The 22,500-nt window shown below is 38.9% G+C and overlaps 2 protein-coding genes across 2 annotated transcripts in view; both read right to left on the reverse strand.

Annotated features, from left to right (window-relative positions):
• The window catches only part of LOC135219139 (uncharacterized), a 264,385-nt gene that overhangs the window by 96,590 nt on the left and 145,295 nt on the right, over nt 1-22,500 (reverse strand). Inside the window, 7 exon segments of the mRNA XM_064255640.1 lie at nt 6,241-6,337; nt 6,339-6,418; nt 6,908-7,708; nt 7,711-8,298; nt 11,827-11,904; nt 13,582-13,751; nt 16,161-16,216. Coding sequence (XP_064111710.1) covers nt 6,241-6,337; nt 6,339-6,418; nt 6,908-7,708; nt 7,711-8,298; nt 11,827-11,904; nt 13,582-13,751; nt 16,161-16,207 — 1,861 coding nt within the window. The 5' untranslated portion in view covers nt 16,208-16,216.
• LOC135212375 (uncharacterized) overlaps nt 21,758-22,500 on the reverse strand; it is a 1,929-nt gene continuing 1,186 nt past the window's right edge. The window contains exon 1 of the mRNA XM_064245755.1: nt 21,758-22,500. This exon is cut by the window's right edge and continues 1,186 nt beyond it. Coding sequence (XP_064101825.1) covers nt 21,798-22,500 — 703 coding nt within the window. The 3' untranslated portion in view covers nt 21,758-21,797.

Raw genomic sequence — 22,500 nt, forward strand, 5'->3', positions numbered from 1 at the left:
ATCGTCTCTCTCTCTCTCTCTCTCTCTCTCTCTCTCTCTCTCTCTCTCTCAAACGCAATACCAATACGGTGACGTCAAGCACTCGAGAATAAGCAGCTGCCGATGAAGTGAAGGGAAAAAATAACATAATTACATGACAATCGCTCATCCATTTGCTTTCAAAATGGACAGCCAGGTTTGACGGGTCCCTGATATCGGAGGAAGTCTTATCGGTTCGTCTCCTTAACCCGATTTGACGTTCTTCGTCTCAAATGAAAACTCGAGATCTGGACGTTTATCTCTCTCTCACTTTTCCTCTCTTTTTTTCTCTCTCTCAGTTAATCTCTCCCATCGTTTCTCTCGCTTCTGCTTTTAGTATCCAAGTCTTTCCCTACATCTTTGTTAATCTCTCCATACTCATTCTCTATCTTCTAGTATTATATATCTCTCTTTACCTCCCTCGTTCGGCTCTTCGTTTCTTCTCTCCCTCTCTCTCTCTCTCTCTCTCTCTCTCTCTCTCTTTCACGCAATATCTTTATCTTTTCCACTTTACTCCTACTCTCACTCTCAGTTAATCTCTCTCTCATTCTTTCTCCTTTGTTTTGAAAACTCTCTCTCTCTTCTGCAGAAGATAAGAGCAACTTTGAAAAGCTATTAGATATGTTACTAGAATACAAACATTCAACAAATAAATCACCTGCCAACAAGAAAGGAAAATACTTTAGACCTAGTATTTGTGAACGAGATGAATTATGTTAGAAATAATAGTTTATAATGCGAGTATTTCAGATAAATGTCATAGAACTAAACAGTTCATTCCAAAGCAAGTGAAAATAGAGATAAGCAAGAAATGAAAAAGTGGGAAGGATATGGAAAATACAACTTCTACAGTAAAATATAAATGGTCAGAAATTAATGAAGAATTAAACAAAGATTGGGATAACATTTTCGTAAGTGATGACATAAGGGTAAATACGGAGATATTATATAAAATATTGGAGAAAATAGTGGAAAAATATATACCGAAGAAGAAAAGTAAACATCATTCATGCATACCAAGAGACAGAAGGGATCTGTTCCAGAAAATCAGAAAGTGGAAAAAAGGTCTTGCAAAAGAAAAAAATGCATGGAAAGTTATAGAACTAAAAAGTAAGATAGAAAATGCAGAACAAAAAGATTATACAATCAAAAGAAAATGAAAAACGGGACTTGGAAGGAAAAAACCCTATTAAATATCAAGCAAAAACCCCAAACTATTATACTCATATGCGAAGAAGATGAATAAAAGAAGAAATAGAAATAGGCCGTCTGAGAATTGAAGGGAGATTAACGAATGAAAAAAAAAGGAAATTTGCAACATACTGGCAGAACGATATAAGAGAGAATTTCACCCCTAGAATAGATAATGAGGATAATGATATAGAAGTAAGGGATGAAAATAGTGGAATATTTAGCTGACATAGATATTAATGAAGCTGATATTGTGCAGGCTATTAATGAAATTAAAAATGGAGCTGCTGCAGGGCCTGATGGAATTCCTGCTATTTTGTTAAAGAAAGTAGTTCATTCTATCGCAAAGCCACTTGCAATATTATTAAGACAAAGTGTAGATACAGGCAAGATTTATGATGAGCACAAATTAGCATATATTACCCTACTTTCAAAAGTGGATCAAGACTAGAGGCAAGTAATTATAGGCTGTAAGTCTAACATCACATATTATGAAAGTGTATGAAAGGGTAATGAAGAAAAATATTATGAAACATTTAATAAAAAATAATTTGTTTAATAAAGGACAACATGGTTTCGTACCCGGAAAAAAAGTACACAAACCCAACTGTTAGTCCACCGTGAGAACATATTCAAAAATATGAAAGCGGAAATGAAACAGATGTGGTTTATTTAGACTTTGCAAAAGCTTTTGATCAAAGTAGACCATAATATATTAGCGAAGAAAATTAGAAAAACACAATATCGTGGATAAAGTAGGAAGATGGTTAAAAGAATTTTTACACAACAGAAAACAGATAGTTATTGCAAACGACGAGAAATCGGATGAAGCCAAGGTAATATCCGGTGTGCCGCAAGTACGGTGTTAGCTGCAATACTGTTTGTTATTATGATTGAAGACATAGACAATAATGTTAAGGATTCGGTAGTGAGTAGTTTCGCAGATGACACAAGAATAAGTAGATGAAATTACTTGTGATGAAGATAGGAACGCTCTACAAAGAGACCTTAACAAAGTATATGATTGGGCAAGAAGGTAAATGGGATGTATTTAACTCTGATAAATTTGAATCAATAAATTATGGAGACAGAGAAAGAAAGCTATATGCATATAAGGGACCTAATAATGAGACCATCACAAATAAGGAAGCAGTTAAAGACCTTGGTGTGATGATGAATAGGACATGTTATGCAATGATCAAATAGCAACTCTGTTGGCAAAATGTAAAGCAAAAATGGGAATGTTGTTACGGCACTTCAAAACAAGAAAAGCTGAACACATGATTATGCTTTATAAAACATATGTTCGTAGTCCACTTGAATATTGCAATATGATATGGTACCCACACTATCAAAAGGATATTGCACAAATAGAGAGTGTACAAAGGTCCTTTACAGCTAGAATAGAAGAAGTTAAGGACCTAGACTACTGGGAAAGACTACAATTCTTAAAATTAATATAGTCTAGAAAGGAGAAGAGAACGCTACATGATAATTCAGGCATGGAAACAGATAGAAGGTAATAGCAGAAAATATCATGGAACTAAAAATATCAGAAAGAGCAAGCAGAGGTAGATTAATAGTAAAAGCAAAAATATACCAGGAAAAATAAGGAAGCAGCACAGGACATTAATCCCCTACGCACCAGCATCGATAATGCAGCGTCTATTCAATGCGTTGCCAGCTCATCTGAGGAATATATCAGGAGTGAGCGTAGATGTGTTTAAGAATAAGCTCGACAAATATCTAAACTGCATCCCAGACCATCCAAGATTGGAAGATGCAAATATACCGAAGATGTACTAGCAACTCTCTGGTAGACATTAGAGGTGCCTCACACTGAGGACCTGGGGCAACCCGAACAAGATGTAAGGTCTGTAAGGTAAAGGTAAGGGTCTCTCTCTCTCTCTCTCTCTCTCTCTCTCTCTCTCTCTCTCTCTCAGGTCCCTTTGTCCAGTTCAATAAGCAACCGACCTCCTATTAATTTGGGAAGCTTACATGAGTATCAAATCCTTCTTAGCATTTGGTAATTCTGTTAGTTTGGCTTAGTCCTTGAAAATTTGGGCTCGGTTATGTAATAACAAGACCTGACCAGTCAAAGAGGTTGTATACGTATACACTGAGTTGTATATATATACTATACTATATACTATATACTATATATGCAGAGTAAGTCTGGGGTCTAGCGTGATAATACATTTTATATGAAAATAATTCACTTTGAAAGGTGCCATTCGTTCCTACTTCTCTTAAAAAAAAAAAAAGTGGCAGAGAGCAGTTATTGAAAGCGTTCAAAAGTAAATGGAAGAAATAGTGAGAAATCTTTACCGATTTTTTGCTACCAATTTCTATTGCAACAATTACTAAAAGAAAAACATATGCGAACCTTTGCCTCGGCAAAAAGGCTGGACAATAACAGACGACACACGCACACGCACACATATATATCTAATAAAAGGAGCCCATAAAAACGCCAAAATTTATAAAGTAAGCACTACTTGCTTTTCTATATTTTTGGTGTTTTTATGGGCTCCTTGTATTAGATGGAATCCAGTCATATACTATACATACTATACACATACATACATGAACAAGGAAAATGCTTCAGTCCAACGGATTCCAATTGTTTGGACGATATTCGTAACGAGGAAATACAACAGACACAATGAATGTATAGACCGGTTATACAACAGCCGTACAATATAACACCTCAAATTCCTAAAACATTTATATACACTAGCAATTCCCCAATCCTCACTAAAAGCATATTCATCTGCTGCTTCACATAAGTGACTCACTATTGTTGTTTAACTATTATGTCATTGATGTTTACTCTATAGTATTCTTTTACAAATGATAAGTCATATGTATACAGAAATTATGTACGATAAATTCGTAAAGTAGCTAAGTCTACGGGCAGAACCAGCTCCGTTTCAGGAAATCCCTTCTCACCCCCATCCCCTTCGGATGTGGGGGGGCCCCTTCAGATGTGGGGGAGGGGGGGGTGGAAAGGTTGGATGAAACTCTATTATAAACCATCTTAGGGGTCCCCACTATAAACCCTGCCAAGTTTCATGCCCCATCGGACCTAGCAGTTTGGCCGTGATTGAATGACAGACGGATGGACGGACAGACATAACGCCCATTATAGCAGATAGTATTATATATATATTATATATAGATATATATATATATATAATATATATATATATATATATATATATATATATATATATCTATAATGTTCAGTTTGGAATGCAATTATAATTGTGGTAATAGGATTAATTCACATCAGAACTTTTGTATCATGTTATGAAATGTTTGTTTCTGTGTTCAGATTTCCCAAATTTAAAGATAACATGTGCTAAGTAATCCCACTTTTCATTTTGGAGTACGTAAGACACAGAGGGAGTGAAAGCTCATAAGCCTTTTGAAGAGGGTGTTTTCGCACTTTGAGAAGGTCTTAGCTAAGCGGTTTTTTAACATCGCGGTCGAGCCTGTGAAGGAACAAGGGAGCCTTATTCATTGACATATGTGAACGCAGTCAAAGAGGCCCTGTATTAGCTATTCCTATAGAGATGACGTAATATGTTTTCGTATTGAACTAGAGACTAATCGCCCATACGTTTATGGGGTGAGAGAACCTTATTCATTCGCATTTGAGAGAGCGCATGCGTTATAGTCTTTCTCTCTCTCTCTCTCTCTCTCTCTCTCTCTCTCTCTCTCTCTCTCTCTCTTCGCTCGCTCTCACGAGGCTGTGTCAGTAAACTTACGTAACGAGCTGGTCACTCATTTTTATATAATTCTTAGTAATATATGTGTTGTTTGTGGAATCTGAACATAGTTTTGTATCTATTGGTTTTTGTGAAGGCGCCAAGAAAATAGTGAAAAAGTGTAAAATTGTAACAGGCCTTTTGATTGAAGCTGCAACTGTGTATAAGGTATTTTTACAAATGTTTTGAAGTGCACTTCGGGGTTTTATCATTTCTAAACATTTATCTTCTGCTTTGTTCTTTTGACATATTCCATCTTTATATGTTTAGTGTGTGTACTGTCAATGCTTTAATTGTTTTTCATATTATTGCCTTATGTTTTTCTGCATTGTCTTTATTTTTGATTAATTAGTTTGTGGATAATATTCTATTGTGTACATTTTGAATCTTAGACTTGTGAATTAACTTGCATTTAATTAAATTTAATTTCAAATTTAATTATTGCTTTATGATTTAATTTAATTAATTTTCTTGATAAACTTTGATTTGATTTTGCTTAATAATTAATTCAAGAATTAATTAAACTTTTGTTTTCAAATAATAACAATTTCCCTGAGATTGTGAATTTCACTTATAAATTTTGAATTTAGAAATAAAATTTTGTATCTAAAATTTATATGAGTATTTTATTTTAACCATCAGTATACATTTTATTTTGTTTAGGTAGAAATATAGAGTGATAATTGTGACGTTTCCCACAAATAAAACAGAATCAGGGAAATACTTAGATTTAAATGATAGAAGGAGTGATGCCCTTTAATTAAGATTACCTCACACCTAGTTTAATGAACTTAGACTGATTGTTTTCTTGACTGTTTCAGTTATATATGGGCTCACTCTTACCTTTAGAGTATTCAGTCGTTTAGTATTTGTGATGAAGGGTCAGGTGTCTGGCTGTAGTGAGGTAAGTAATAACCAGTACTTGAATGAACTGTGCCCTAAGTACAAAGGGTGTCCCAGACCCAGGAATAAAAGGGTCTCTTGTATTAGCAAGTACAAATGGTAAGTGTAGTAACCAGATACTTGGCAATTTGGGTTAACAAATATTAATGGTGTCCAGACACAGATCTTTGACTATTTCATGCACCAAGTATTAATGGTATCCAGACCCAGATACTCTTGCCCACTTCGTCACAATATATATATATATATATATATATATATATATATATATATATATATATATATATATATATATATATATACACACACAAACAAACACACACACCAAGCCACGACGAATAACAACTGTACTCACCACCGTCTGGAGAACCCAGCTTAGCTCTGTCCCTGACGGAGAGGCCGGAGGAGGCCGCCTGTGGGACGGACTTCCTGAGGGCAGCTCGGTCCCTGCGCCCTCTGGGGGCTGTCCCGTCGGCGTACGACCAACTCCTCCACGCCCCCGAAGGTCACTCGGGCGGATCTGGGCCTCTCTGCTGAAAGAAGATGGGCGGGTGATAAACATACAGTACAGTTGCAAATGGCTTCTTTTATCTCTCTCTCTCTCTCTCTCTCTCTCTTCTGAACTTAAATGGCCTTATGCCAGCAGTGGCTCTTGCTCTAGGGAATGCAACATATACTCTACACATAAATTATCATAAGCTTCATTAATCCATAATTCAAGAACAACGTAATCATGAATTTTCATCAAATATATATATATATATATATATATATATATATATATATACACACACACACACACACAGACACACATATATATATAGACATATATTAAATACCATATATATATATATATCTATAATATATATTAATATATATATATATATATAACATGAAATGTTAACCTGAATGACAGGAGATATATGTAATGCTTCATATAAAACCATAAAAATGAATCAAAATCAAAACATGCTAATCCATACAGTAACCCCCCTCCCCATTTCCCACTTCTTCCCTCCAACACCTACCCGTCGTCTCGGTGGGCACGGGTGCCGAATTCTCCTTTTTCGCCTCCTCTTCCGGTCTCTTCTCGACGCCCCCCTGCTGCAGCTGCTGTGGTCCCTGCCCACCACCACCGGCAGGCGCCACGGGGCACTCGTTACCGGCCTCTCCTCCTCCCCCTCCTACCCCTCCACCGGTGTGGCACTTCTTGTGCTCGTTGATCTCCATCTTCTCCTTCTTGCAGGGGATGAAGTCGTCGGCCCCGCCAGAGGAGCCGTCCTCGTTCTCCTCCTCCTCCTCCTCCTCCCCGCCGCCGCCACTCTCCTTGGCCTGGTTCTCCAACTCCCGCACCATCTTCTCGGGCACGTCGAGGCACTCCTTCTCGTAGGCGTCCACGATGGGGCTCTCGGGCACCTGCTGCGTCGCCGAGGTGTAGCGGTTGTCTCCCAGGTCGTTGTTGGCGTCGGAGGCCGCCGCCAGCAGCTTCAGCGAATTGGGCTGCTGTTTCATGTTGTTGGGAAGCTGCTGCTGCTGCTGCTTCAGGGGGGAGGAGGCGGCGCCGCCGCCGAGGACGACGACGCACGACGACTCCTTCAGCTCCTTGTGCTTCATGTGGTACTGCTTGAGCTTCCGGCCGTGGAGCGAGATGTCCTCCTTGCCGTTAGACAGGATCGCGTCGTTCATTTTGACTTTGGTCTCTGCCATCTTCTGCTCGATGTCAGAGGGGTTTTCGTCGTCCGACGAAGCGTCGGCTGACTCATAGGATGACGAGGGGTCTCCTGCTGCTGCTGCTTCTGCTGCTGCTGCTGCTGCTGGTGATTATTGTCGTCGTTGCTCCAGCCGTCGGCAGCTACGTTTCCGTTGTCATCGTCGAGCCGGTTACTCACATCGGTGATGAGCTGCAACTTCGGCTTGTTGTAGAAGGACTTGACGAAGGCGCCCCCGCGTTCGTTCAGCTCATTGACGTTGTTGATGTTGTTGTTGTTGTTGTAGTTAAGACTGTGGTCGGGGCTCAGGTCGTTGCAGTGGACGACCACCACAGCGCCCTGCTGCTGCTGCTGCAGGCAACAGGAGGCGCTCGAGTCGACGGCGGACGACCAGCAGCCCTCGGAGGACGAGTCCTGGCACCCACCGCCGCTGCAGGAGGAGGCGCTGGGACGCCTCGAGCGGTACCCGAGGACGTCGAAGTCCAGCAGGCTCCTCGAGTCCTTGTCCTTGATGCCCCTGCCGAAGTCCTGAGCAGCGTCGCCTTTGGAGATATCCACCTCTAAGGAGCTGTACGACTCGAGGTCCGACTCGTCGTTGTCGATGGAGGAGAGGGAGCAGTTGGAGGACGACCTCAGGTGGCGGAGCTGCCCTCCGGAGGATATGGAGGGGTGGTGGATCCGGTCGCTGCTGCAACTTACGGCTTCTGGAAGCAACGATGAAGTATACATTTAATCACACTGGCTCCACACAGGTATGGTGCGGGATCATATACTAATAGTAGATTCACATCAACCGCGCATTTGATGTCTAGGCCAGTCCCTTACGACACTCCTGATTGGCTGTTGATAAGCCAATCACAGGGCTGGAAACTTTCAAAAGTATGCCTCGGGAGAGGTGGATCATATATCCTACCCATGTGAAAACTCTCTCGAGAGACTGAGATTTTACAGCCCCGTGATTGGCATATCAACAGCCAATCAGGAGCGTCGTAAGGAACTGGCCAAGACATCTCATGCACAGTTGATGTGAATCTACTATAGTACATGCGACCTTCAGAAATACAAATATGATTTTATTAAATACATAGACAAAATACAAAATCACACAAGAAGCCATTACGCTTACATGCTAATTATTATTATTATTGTTAGGGTATTCGTTGCATAAAATTCGTTTTCATCAGCGTGTAGCTGGTATATCAAGTTTCCTAAGGACTTGAAAAGATTTTCTGTTCTCAGTTTATAGTATTATTATTACTAGCAAACATATGTATACGGAAATCATGTATGAAAATTCGTAAACTAACTAAGTCTACGGGCGTAACCAGCCTAGTTTCATGGGCAGAACCAGCTGCTTCAGGGAACCCTTTCTCACCCCTACCCTCTTCGGAGGTAGGGGGGAGGAGGTAGGATGAAACCCCATTATAAACCATCTTATGGGTCCCTATAATCATGTCAAGTTTCATGCCCATCGGACCAGCCGTTTGGCCGTGATTGAATGACAGACGGACGGACAGATATTACGCCCATTATAGTAAGATTATAATTATTATTATTAAAAACAAGGAAAAAAAACACGTCAAACAGGCCTCTTGACTCTTGAGGTACTAAAGTTACGAAAAAGTTACATCGAAAAGACGACGGTAAGGAAGAAGATAAAAATAAACAAAACGAGCAAACATGAATATTCAAACACGGTCCTGTATTATCCACCCGAATGATCAGGTTTCCTTACGTTGCTTACAAATCATTTACATAATTAAAAACAACAACTTAAGACACAAGAGAATGATGAAGTATGCACTGGAAGTTAGGGTATTGTCTTACGAATGTGAACTGATTTCAAAGCTGCTGATTTTGATCGAATGCCATTTTTTTTTCTTTTTTTAAAGTTACATTTCCTTCAGAATTTTGCTTTCAAAGACTTTATGACAGACAATTAGCAATGAAGTGTTTTCTGTTTTGCATGGAAAATACTGATATAAGAACAATATTGTTAGAAACTTCCACACTGTCCCCTCAATCCAGAACAATATAATCGGCGAGAGGCTTTCTACGGTTACATTGTCAACTCTGAACTAAATCATACTGAACATTGATCACCCTGAGAAGGTTATATATAGAGTACATCACCCAAGTTTTATCCCATTTACTTCACCCATTCTTGGGATATGCTAAGAGAAACAACCACACATAGTCACGGACAGGTATATCAATATCTTCGTCTCAACTGCACCAGGTAAGGTAATAGAACAGAGCAAGTCATGAATGATTAGTAATAATTTTCAAAATTATATTGGGAATAACAGTAGATTCCAAAACCAATTACAAATTTTGAGATTAACGTGTTATTCTTTACATCTAGGAAAGTTTTATTTAACTAGTAGGGAATACACCTAGTTTGTGTGTGTGTGTGTGTGTGTGTGTGTGAGAGAGAGAGAGAGAGAAGAGAGAGAGAGAGAGAGAGACGACGAGAGAGAGAGAGGAAGAGAGAGAGAGAGAGCAATCAGTACAGAAGGAAAACTATGAAAGCTGGGGATATATATATTACGTGGGAGCTGTCAAAGAATGAGAGACAAAACTCCTTTTGAGTGGGAATCTTAGCGGGTGGAAACTAAAACTCTTTCTGAGTGGGAGCGGTTGTGGGAAGGGTACTGAACCTCTCTTGAGTGGGAAGTATTAGTTATAAGACTGATGTTAGAATCCCTCTAAAAAGTACAGCTATTAACGAGGGGAGAGGGAAAATGTAGCTAGGTGGAGGTTGAAACTCCATTTGAGTGGAGAGCTGAAACTAAAAGGAGGTTTAAATCCCTCCAAATTGGGTGATTTTATGGGAGTGGAAGATGAGACCACCTTCTGTGTTGGAAACTCTCATGGGATGGATTTTGACGCTCATTTTAAGTGAAGAGTTGTCGTGGGACCGAAATGTAGCAAGCCTTTGCAAGTGGGGAGCTCTCCCCTCCCCATGTTGCAGAGTCTGACACCTCTTTGGATTAGGAAGCTGTCGTGGCGTGGAAGTTGAAATTCCTCTGAGTGTTAAGTTGTTGTAGATGAAATCCCTTTGAGTGTAAGTTGTGGTAGTGAAAGCCCTCTGTGCGTTGATGTTGTAGTTGAAATCTCTTTGAGTGTAAGTTGAAGATAAAATCCCTTTGAGTGTAAGTTGTTGTAGTTGAAGTCCCTTTCAGTGTTAAGTTGATGTAGTTGAAATCCCTTTCAGTGTTAAGTTGATGTAGTTGAAATCCCTTTGAGTGTCAAGTTGATGTAGTTGAAATCCCTTTGAGTGTCAAGTTGATGTAGTTGAAATCCCTTTGGTGTTAAGTTGATGTAGATGAAATCCGTTTGGGTGTTAAGTTGTTGTAGTTGAAATCCCTTTGAGTGTAGAGTTGAAAGGTAAAAGCTAAAATTCCTTTTAAGTATAACTTCTTGTAGAGTTGACATTGTAACCAGTTTCTAGTGGGAAGCAGTCAGTGGTAGACGATGAAGCCTTCTGTAAGTTGGGAGCTGTTGTGGGGGTGGATGGTGAAACTCCCTTTGAGGGGTGGTGGTCATGAGATGGAATTTACTGCCCCTTTTAGATGGAAGCTGGAAACCATTTTCAGTTTTTGTTCCGAGGAAGTCTGGAATATTTAGAGAGAGCTGTGGTGTTTTGGTGTTGGAATTCCACGCGATGTTAGTTGTGGTGAGGTGGAGGTTACAATCCCATGTGAATAGGAGAGATGAAAGTTAAAACCTCTTGGAAGCGAGTGTTGCTGTAAGTGGAATTAGTAACCCAGTTAGAGTGAGACAGAATCTGCACCCCTTTTTGAGTAGGAGCTAATGAGGGGTGGCTGTTGAAATCCCTTGTTGAATGAGGGCTGTCATGAGGGAGAATTTAATTCATGTTTTCAGTGGTTATGATCTTGAAGTGAAATTTACAAAAACCTTCGTAGGTGGCATCTGTCCTTGGGTAGAAATTGAAATCTATTGTAGCACTTGCAGGGGTGAAAGTGTGGACACAGTTTTAAGTGGGAAATGTCACGAAGAAATCCCTTTCGCGTGGGATATGCAGTGAGCAGAACGTTGAACAGAAACTGTGAGGATAGCTGAGACTCCCTTCCTGACTGGGGGGCAGTCATGGGGTCGAAACTAAAGGGCATTAGGAGTGGGAACTGTACAGCCTTGAAGACTAGGCCCCCAGCCTCCTGTAGGACACGACTGGAGGTCACTCAGAGCTCCAAACTTTAACCACTTACCAGAGAGGTCAGGCAGGGAGGAGGTGGGTGAGGGGTCGTTCATTCCATCCTCCACCCCACCGCAGGCAACGTCTTCGCCTTCCTCGGAAGCGGAACTAATGGACGACTTCTTCTTGGATGGACGGACTTCTCTTGCCGACGGGACGCTGTTGGAGGAAAATCATATTTTTTTTCACAGGGGTCGTCTTCACTTGAGTCCTGAAGAAGGATGGGACTTAAAGTACAACTTCTACGCTTTGTATAGAGCTTAGTAGATGTCACGGGACCTTGAACGCACACGGCAGTACCTGAGCAAACGTAGGATAATATTTGTGGCCAGAAGAGAGAGAGAGAGAGAGAGAGAGAGAGAGAGAGAGAGAGAGAGAGAGAGAGAGAGAGAGAATTTCATTGTTGCGGGTTAAGAATATGGAAAAAAGATATTTATAATGACTGCAATTGAAATACTCTTAGCATCTAATATATTTCTCGGTCCCTATGCATACACGATAGTTTTACGCGTCTGTGTATGTGTGTGTCAGAGAGAGAGAGAGAGAGAGAGAGAGAGAGAGAGAGAGAGAGAGAGAGAGAGAGAGAGAGTTTCTCAATGTTTGGGAAGTTAGCAGGACACACTCTCCCGGGATTATAGATAACATCATCTATTTACATCTAACTGATGTGAATTACCAAGTCGTTAATTAAAAAGTTATCAGATAAAATATAAAATAATAATAGAGGCCGAATCATGAAAATTATATTATATAAATAAAAGTGTAAATTATATATTTTATACATATATGCTTATATGTCACTAAATAGCGCGTGACAATATATTTCCTACCTTCATTGTACCTCGAAAGTGTTGTTGAAAAGAAATAACACGAAAGCGCTCGTTACGCCTTCCTTTATTTTCCTGTGGCCTTGGCTAAATATATATATATATATAATATATATATATATATATATATATATATATATAAAATATATCTATATATGTATATTATATGTATATATATATATATATATATATATATATATATATATATATATATTTATATTTATATATCCTTAAGGAAAGCTTTGCTTAGTCTAAGTATCTATGCCACCAAAAACCTTATTTATCTCTTGACATCATGCCTGCCATCATAAAAAATATCAATCAATAAAACAAAACTTAATCCTACAAACAGATTCCTAATATGGCTCCATCGAGCATCATTGCGTATGGTGTTCAAGTGAGCTACATCTCACACTTCCCCCTTGAACATCCTGACCTTTTTTGACCTCTGCCCCTAAGATAGGTCCTGGTCACTCCTTAGGACTTTATAGCTGGTCATGACAGATATCCCGTAGGATAAGCACCTTTTGTTTTTTACAAAATTGCTTAAAATATCAATATGAAATTAATAATCATTGGCACTTTAAAAATCAAGAGGTTTTATCCAAATATATTTTGATTTTATATATATATATATATATATATATATATTAATATATCGATATCAAAATAATATGTCTAAAAAATAAAATTCAGTCCTAATAAAATGATTTTATTCAATTGTATCTCGATTCTCGGTGAATATAAAAAAAAAACAATCGCGATGCAAAACTGGTTAACGATAATATTACAATAATGGAAATAATATTTAATATGAAAATAATATTGATTGGTTTATAAATAAAACAAAATCAGCCATAACGATATATCAAATATATTTCGATTACCGGTGAACACCTAAAAAAAATCATGGGGTTGCAAAAACGAAGGTCACGGCTTACCTTTGTCGATGATCAGGAGCGGTTGGCAGTCCTTGCCAACGGCGGTTGTAATGTTGTTGTTATTGTTGTTGTTGTGGTTGTTGTTCACAACCACATCGATGTTGTTGTTGTTGCTGACGAGGTTACTGGCCGACTTGACCGGCAGATTCTGAGCGTTGCTGCTCTGGCTTCTGAAAGGAGAGAGACAGGTTGTATTCGAGTCTCTCTCTCTCTCTCTCTCTCTCGTCTCTCCCCTCATGTCTCTCTCTCTCTCTCTCTCTCTCTCTCTCTCTCTTCTCCTCCTAGATACTGCCAATAACGATTTATTGCAGTAAATCATCTCTCTCTCTCTCTCTCTCTCTTCTCTCTCTCCTCTCTCTTCTCTCTCTTCTCTCTAGAACTTGCCAATAACGATTATTGCAGTAAATCCAATTCTTCTTCTCTCTCCTTAATTGCCAATCAGGAGAGATTGTTACCCGTGAGAGAACATCCTAAAGGTCGCCATGTCTTCTCGAAAATAGGACTAGAAATGTTCTCTTCAACTTTTATACCTTACTTCAGGCTATACAAGGTCCCCACTACCTGGACCTACTCTCTAATTGTCTGTCCGCCCCTTCTCTCTCTCTCTCTCTCTCTCTCTCTCTCTCTCTCTCTCTCTCTCTTTTTCTTGTCTTTCACAGTTATATTTATTTTATTCTAATTAAGAAAAGGTACAGTCAGCCCGACGCTCTCCTTCTCAAACTAGCCCAATATCCATGAATACACACCATTACAGTATACCTTTATCAGAGTCGGAACATCTCTCTCTCGCTCTTCTTCAGTCTCCTCTCCTCTCTCTTCCTCTTCTCTCTCTCTCTCCCTCTTCTCATCTCATCTGCTCTCCAAGTTCGTGATAACACTGAGAGGGAAAACAGCGAAGTAAGAATTTTAATTATTGAATCTAAAATCTTTATGAAAATGCCTTGTTCCCTTTTTAAGTCATTCAGCACTTCCTTGTCAACGCGAAATGACGTTACCTTTGCAGGGTCGAATCTCTCTCTCTCTCTCTCTCTATTTACGCATACGTACAGAGCAAAGACACAAGGTTTTATGCGTGACAAACGTCATTATAGACAAGACTATTCCCTTTTTAATTCAGTCAAGTATTCCTCAACAAGAACCATGACAGCACCTATGCAAAGACGAAATTACTCACCAACTCCTCCTTCCCCACCCCACAACCCTCCTCCTCCTCTCGTTCTTTTTTTTTTCTTTTTTGTCCTCCACCACACCCTTCCAAAACAAACCACTTGGAGGACGAGGAGTGTGTAAAGCCTTGACAGGGCTCTGAGTATCTCTTCAAGTGGGACTTGGGAGCCTATTTCGTCTTCCATTGTGTAGGTGCGCCTCTCTCTCTCTCTCTCTCTCTCTCTCTCTCTCTCTCTCTCTCTCTCTCTCTCTCTCGTCTACATATTGCAATACCTATTTTTAACAGTAAACACCCTCTCTCTCTCTCTCTCTCTCTCTCTCTCTCTCTCTCTCTCTCTCTCTCTCATGAATAGGAGCTCATTATGGGAGACACCAAGGCCTCTCCCCCTCCCCCACCTCTCTCTCTCAAGTTTTCCTCTTTCTCTCAGTAGTATTAAATTTTTTTCTCTCTCTCTCCTAGATACTCTGAATTGTTGCAACCACTTTTCCTCTCTCCCTTCTCTAACTTCGCTGTACAACTTCTCTAAGTTTACAGTACTTATCATTCAAGGACACACCCTTAAATATTTACCCTTCCAACGAGTAACTAATATAATATATTAACAATAATAGTAATAATAAACACCTCACATAAGGCAAGTGTAAATGTTTATAGTTACCGGTGAATCTTACAATAAAGAAAATGTGAAAAAATTGTGGGTTTTTTTTATGGTAAACTACAATAAAAATCTGTTCGACACTTAAAGAGAGAACAAACGCTGTTTACGAAAACGCTTTATACGCTTTGATGTGAATATGAAAGTGATATTGGTTAAAGTTAGGTTAAAATGTGATCGGTTATTTGCCATACTTTTCAATTAATGCGCATTACATCTTGCAAATTTGACACTTTCTCCGTCAAAATGTTCACTTTAAAAAAAATACGTCTACACTTGTACATACACAGATTTACTTAGACAAACACACACTCTCACACACACACACACACACACACACAATATATATATATATATAGTATATATATATATATATATATATATATATATATATTATGTGTGTGTCACAAGACTTCTTACTGTCTAGACCAAGTATGAAATACGAAAACAAAGGTAGAATTATTATAATCACTCAAACAACGCATGATAATAAGACAAGAATATATAAACACGTCCCATAAAACCCCAAACCCAAATGTTGCAATCCACAGACCCTCTATATATATATATATAGTGTATATATCTATATATATATATATATATATATATATAGTATATTATATCTACATGGTCTTGGGACAGCAAAAACTAGAGGGCTGATTTCATTCATTTCTATATTCTATTCATTATACCTTGAGTGATTTAAAACCCGAAATATTTCATAGCACGAAAGCCACAGAAACCCATCATACTTACAGCACACAGACGCTGCCTTTGTTCACATTCGTCTCTTTCAGATGCATAGCCAACACCTGAAAAGAAAGAAGAGAATATTCAATAATGCAAATTCATCCTTCAGAAATGAATAGAATGTATAATAATTGGTTCTATGTATATGTAGATAGGATGACCATCAGTAATGTATGCAGACTTTAAGCATTATATACATTCGTTGACATCCATGCATAAACATACCACCATGCTTTTAGCATGAACAAAAGGAAAGGGAAAAATATCATGAACAATAAACATGACAAGGGCAGATGTCATAGAAATGCTGTCGTGTCAAATACAAGCTGACATTAGACGTTCAAGAGCATAAATGTCCTGTTTATGTTGTATGTGATTTATAAAAAGGAGTACTGTCTGAGTTTATACCAATTATACTCTTCTAACATCAAAGTAATCTGAGATCACAAGTGATCTTATAGAGAACAAAAGATCAACATAGGTTACCCTACGTCATCGTAGGCCACAAGAGGTCATTATTGGTCACACAAGGTTATTTAAGTCATAAGAGGTCACACAAGGTCATATAAGTCACAAGAGGTCATGGGTCATATAGGTCAATAAGGTACAAGCTACCACAGGCCAAAGGAAAATATCAAAGAAACCTGTGGTCATCTTAGGTTCAAGTGGTCTTCAAGGTCACAATAGGTCGGCTTATGTTCCAAGAGATAATCAAGTTCAGGTGAGGTCATCTTTGGTCAGAACTTGTCTTCAAGGTCATCGTAAATTAACAAGTGGTGAAGGCCACAAGAGGTCAGAATTGTTCATCATAGACTGCTAGTGGTCAATGTAACAAGAGGTCATCATAAGTCACGAAAGGCCATCAAAGTCACAAGAGCTCATCATATGTCACAAGAGAACATCACGGTCACCTCAGTTCATAAAAGGTAATTTTTAATAATCTTAAATGAGATAAACTGGAAATAAAAAAAAATACTACAGAAAATAAAAATTTTTTTTGTAAAAATAAGAAACTCAGGAATGTGAAAATTACATCTGACAAAATAATAGAGGAATAAACTATAAAAAAAACCATTAAAATCATTGAAGAATGTATAAAAAATATAAGAAAACTATGGAATATTATTATCCATTACCTTGTTACCCAAAACTAAAAAAGAAAACAGAAGAAAAATAAAAGACATCACAACAACAAAAAATTTTTAACGCCGGACTTTCACGATAAGATTTTCTTCTCAGAAAACTTAGTCTAATGTAATTTAAGTCTGACTCAAGTCTTCTAAAACTTCTTGCTCCGAGATTAGGGGGGCTTCTATTCCTAGCCGTAAACGAGGCCTCACTTAAGGCTTGATGATAGGAAGGAATTACACACACTTACGCACACTTACAAATATATATATATATATATATATATATATATATATATATATATATATATATACATACACACAATATATACACATGCACACACTATACTATATATATATATATATATATATGATATTTATATATATATATATATATAAGCTTTTCAGATCTCAGAAATGATTTAAGGTTGGGGTTACTGGCTTCATGCCTTCCTCCATACCCATCACGCTCATAACGAATTTTTGTAATTATGGAATTTCTCATCAATATTTAAAATGAAGATGATGATGATGATAATAATAATAATAATAATAATAATAATATAATAATAGTTTCACAGTCATAATCTTCAAAGGGTTTTATTATTATTTGCAGTTTTGTTCTTCCCTCCTACCTCCCCCCCGTCCTGACATCACCACAACCGATAAAAGAAATGGGGAGATTCTTGCTAATTCTTGTTTGATTTTTATATTATTATATTATTATTCTTATTATTATTATTATTATTATTATATTATTATTATTATTTTATTATTATTATTATATTATTATTACTATCAAGAGATGAACCATATTCACTTGGGAACAAGCCCACCACAGGGCCCACTGACTTCAAATTCAAGCTTCCAGAGAATGTGACTTTCATTTGAAAAGGAGTAACAAAAGGTAAATGGAAATTAAAAAATAATATATCACTTAGTAGCACAGAAAACATAAATGAAAAAACTAATAAATAAACAGGCAGAAATTCGCATAATAAAGCGAGCCTGGTGTATAATTCAACTGCCTTCCAAATCAGATTTGTGAAATGAAACAAAGCAAGTAATATAATATAATATAATATAATATAATATAATATAATATAATATAATATAATATAATAGTGGCAATGAAAACTGCAGAGACCTAAATAAGGTTCAGCCCTTTACAGGCCACATGTAATTTTCTAAAAATTCAGACCAATTACGTACCGACATTAAACTTGATTATTTCGCGTTCCTTAATTACAGATGGCTATTATGTCCTCCCTACGAGCCACTCAAGAGAATCATTGAATAAAATGGACGCGTAATTAATGAAATGAACAGGAATCATGCAGTTACCTGGCTAAGTCATTTGCACGTTTCATAAAATAGCATTTTTTTGCCTGGATATAATTTCTAATCCTGTTTATAGTCCTTAGAAACTAATCCTTTAATGAAATATAAAAATGGTAGGTTATAAATTTAGCTCGAAATAGGAGTAGAATACTATACATACCTAATAAGTACACAATTCATGTGAGTCACATGTACATACTTTCTTTAAAGTTATTTTTACTGTATGACGTCACAAGGGAAACTGTTTTCTTTAATATAAGCAGTGATTTTTTAAAAGATAAATAAATATCATAAACGTATCGCCACTCTCAATTTAAGATTTAGAACCGGTACACTTAATGCTTAATATTATGATTAAAATACCAAAATGATTTCGATTCTGGCTCAAAGGTTATCTTAAAAAATAAGTAAATAAATAAATAGAATAAAATAAAAAAATAAAAAGCCTTTAAGCCTTTGACTGAATTTCATGCAGGTAAATGTTATGAGATTCAGAACTTTATGAAGGTCATTTTTTATGTGAAAATCATGAAAAAAGCGAAAATTTGAAGCTAAAAGATTAGAAGGCAAAAACAACTATACCTGTCAACCTAAAAACTGACATCTAACTTCACACCAAAAACACGTCGATTCATCTGTTGCTTGTGTATTAGACAGGTAAAACCTGACAGGTCAGAACCTCCAATTAAAACGAATTTTCCTTCATAAAAATAAAAAACTTCCTCGACTGCTCACAGATGCCTTGCAATTCGACAAATTGAAAGGATTCAAGGATTCGTTCTCCTCTTCCCCGGCACACGCAAAGAAGCGAGATTTCCTATGCACGAGGGACGTTTGCTAAGTCAGCGTTTTCCACTGAGGGGGCTTCGCGTATATTATGCAAATAGGCGAAGATTGCAGAGGGGGGGGGGGGGGGGGGGGGTAGGGGGGGGGGGGGGGGGGGGGGGGGGGGAGGTAGCCGGCAGTTCGGCCTTAACACTCACGTCGACCCAGTTGGGGGGCGAGTCATTCGTGAGACTCAGAACACCGGCGGACTTTCAAGCTCAGATTCTCCCTTCCTCTGAAGGTCCGAATGAGGGTTTGGTTAGGGGGTGGGGGCAGGGGGGGGGGGAGTAAAGGGGGGAACTTCCTATAAGTCACTTAAGCTTTAATTATTCCTACGCCTTTTCTGTCAGTCCAAAAGGGCGGAAAGGTTCTCCTGAGAATCAGTTCAGCTTTAATTAAACGAGTAAGTTATATATATACCACCAAGGTCAGACTTGACCTTTTCTGTAAGTTCTAAAGGGTGGAAAGGTCAGTTCAGCTTTAATTTATCTTGATCTCTGTCGGAGCAAGTCACACGTACGACTCTGAACACCACGGGGGGGGGGGGGGGGGGGGGGGGGGGGGGACTTCCAAGCTCAGAGTTTCCTTCTTCTGAAAGTCCTAACTCCAAAAAACTCAGCCCAGCTTAAATTACAGTAACGTTTCTGCTGGAGCAAGTCCAAGGTCAGACTTTCCTTCTGCTGAAAGTCCTAATGGGCGTAAAGGTTCTCTTCGTCAATTCACTTTTTAACTACATTGACGTCTCTGTCTGGGCAGGTCACACGTAAGACTCTGAACTGCGCCGGGTTTCCAAACCGAGACTGGCCCTCCTCTCCTTGCTGGGCGTCTGCTGGAAGTCCTGCTGGGCGGAGGGCAGATCGTAGCTCCAGGAGCTGTCAGCCTCGCTGGACATGGAGACCATGCGGTGACGCCGCTTCCTGAAGTCCCTCCACCTCTCCAGGGGCGCCGCGGGAGGGCAGCACTCGAGGCACTGGGCGTCTCTGCAGACGGAGATGCAGATGACGACGTACATCAGCATAAAGAGGGCGAATATGACACCGATGCTCAGGACCGAGAAGATGATGAGGTCCATCGTGAAAAGGGGACTTCCTCAGCTGAGTGGACTGACGACTTCGAAGGTGGTCACTCTTTGGACGGCGAGACAGAGGGCGTACTCTTCTGCTACGTTGATGAGGGTCATACTGGCCAGGTAAGCTTTGCATTTAATCATTGTCAAACCCCCTTGCCCCCGTCCCCATCAACACAGAAGTATGATAAACTCGCCTCGCACACTTTCAAGATGGTAAAATTTGGAACTTATTTTATTTTTAGACTACAGAACAGATAGTATGCTCTTTTAGTGAGATCTGTAAATAAGGACTGAATTGAGTAATATTCACTTTGATTATCAATGGCAGGCAGTGGGACGTTTATCACTTTAGTTCATATATACTCTGACTATTATCAATGGTAAGCAGTGGGACGTTTATCACTTTGGCTGATAAGTATCACACCAGCTTCCGTATCTCGAAAATCTCAGGAGGAACAAAGATGCCAAGTTTCTTGGTTTATCTCTTTGAATCTGACCAACTCTGAACTTGTAAAAGTATTGAATATTTCAAGTCACTTTAATATAATGATTTCAAAGTATTTACAAGCCTTGGGTATTCTTTTCAAATGAGTTTGCAACAGGGAAAGTCCCGATCGTTATAGTTTCAAAAAGGATCTAATTTTTTTCAAATAGAAAACATTTTTTTAATCAACAGTGTTTTCACAACAGTTTCAAAAAGTCATTTTCTTTCAAAACTTGAAACTTACTTTCTGACGTCTATGATTATCCACCTGAATAACAATTGCCACGCGATTTTTCTTCAAAGTAATTACCACTCAAGAGTTTTTCAAGTTATTACCGCTCAGTTTTACGAGTAATCACAAACAAGTTTCTCAAGTAATTACAACGCAGTGTTTTTCCAATTATTACAAACAGAGTCAAACAATTACCACTCAGAAGTTTTTCAAACTAATTACCACTCCCAGGGAGTTTTTTCCAAACTATTACAACTCAGATTTATCAAGCAATTACCACTCAGAGTTTTTAAAGCAATTACGACTCGTTTTTCGATCAATTACCAATCACAGTTTTTTCATTCAAATTTTTTAAAATAATTGCAACTCAGAGTTTTCTTAGCAATTAGCACAAAGAGTTTTTGATGTAATTAACACTCAAGAGTTTTTCAAGTAATTACCACTCACAATTTTTTCACTCACAGTTTTTTCAAAAAAATTACAACTCAGAGTTTTTCCTAGTAATTACCACTGAGAGTTTTTTTTCAAAAAAATTACCACTGAGAGTTTTTCAAGTAACTACCGCTCAGAGTTTCTCCTCCTCCTCCTCCTCCTCTTCCATCTCCTCGTCCCTCAACAGCGGCTGGTCCATACCCCTGACCAAGATGACGTCACTGGGCTTGACGCGGTTCCTCAGGATAGATCCGAACCAGTGGCAGAGCCTCTTGTAGGCCGACGAAGGACTGGCACTACGAAGCTTGAAGTTGAGGGAGAAGGCGTCGAGGAGCGGGACGTCCTTCTCGGAGGGGTCGACGACTTCGGGGTCCTTCGAGTCCTGACTCCCCTGGTGACTTTCTTCCAAGGAAGAGTCCTTTTTGACCTTCGATTCCTTGTTGGTAGGGAAGTGGAGGCCCTTGAAGAAACTGCCAGGCCAAGGGCGAGTGCTCTTGGCGAAGCCCTCCTTCGCAAAGGAGTTCCTTATCGTCAGGTCCTTCAGGGGGTTCGTGGTATCCTTCTCCGTTGCATCCTTATCGGAGGAATGATTGGAGTGTATATTATTATTCAGGGGTTTCGAACCGTCGAATAAGCTGCTGTTCGAATTGAAATCCTTCCTCTCCTCCTGGAGGTCATGAATTGACAAGCTACTATTCGACAGGTCGATTGATATGAATTCTCTCTTGCCGAAGCCCTTCAGACTCTTAAAAAAGGTATTATTCAGGGGCAGAATGCCGTCGTTCTCCTCGGAGTCGACGGAGGAACCGGTCTTTAATTCCCGAAAAGGAGTGCTA

The sequence above is a fragment of the Macrobrachium nipponense genome, chromosome 19, assembly GCF_015104395.2.
Source record: "Macrobrachium nipponense isolate FS-2020 chromosome 19, ASM1510439v2, whole genome shotgun sequence".
Lineage (NCBI taxonomy): Eukaryota > Metazoa > Arthropoda > Malacostraca > Decapoda > Palaemonidae > Macrobrachium > Macrobrachium nipponense.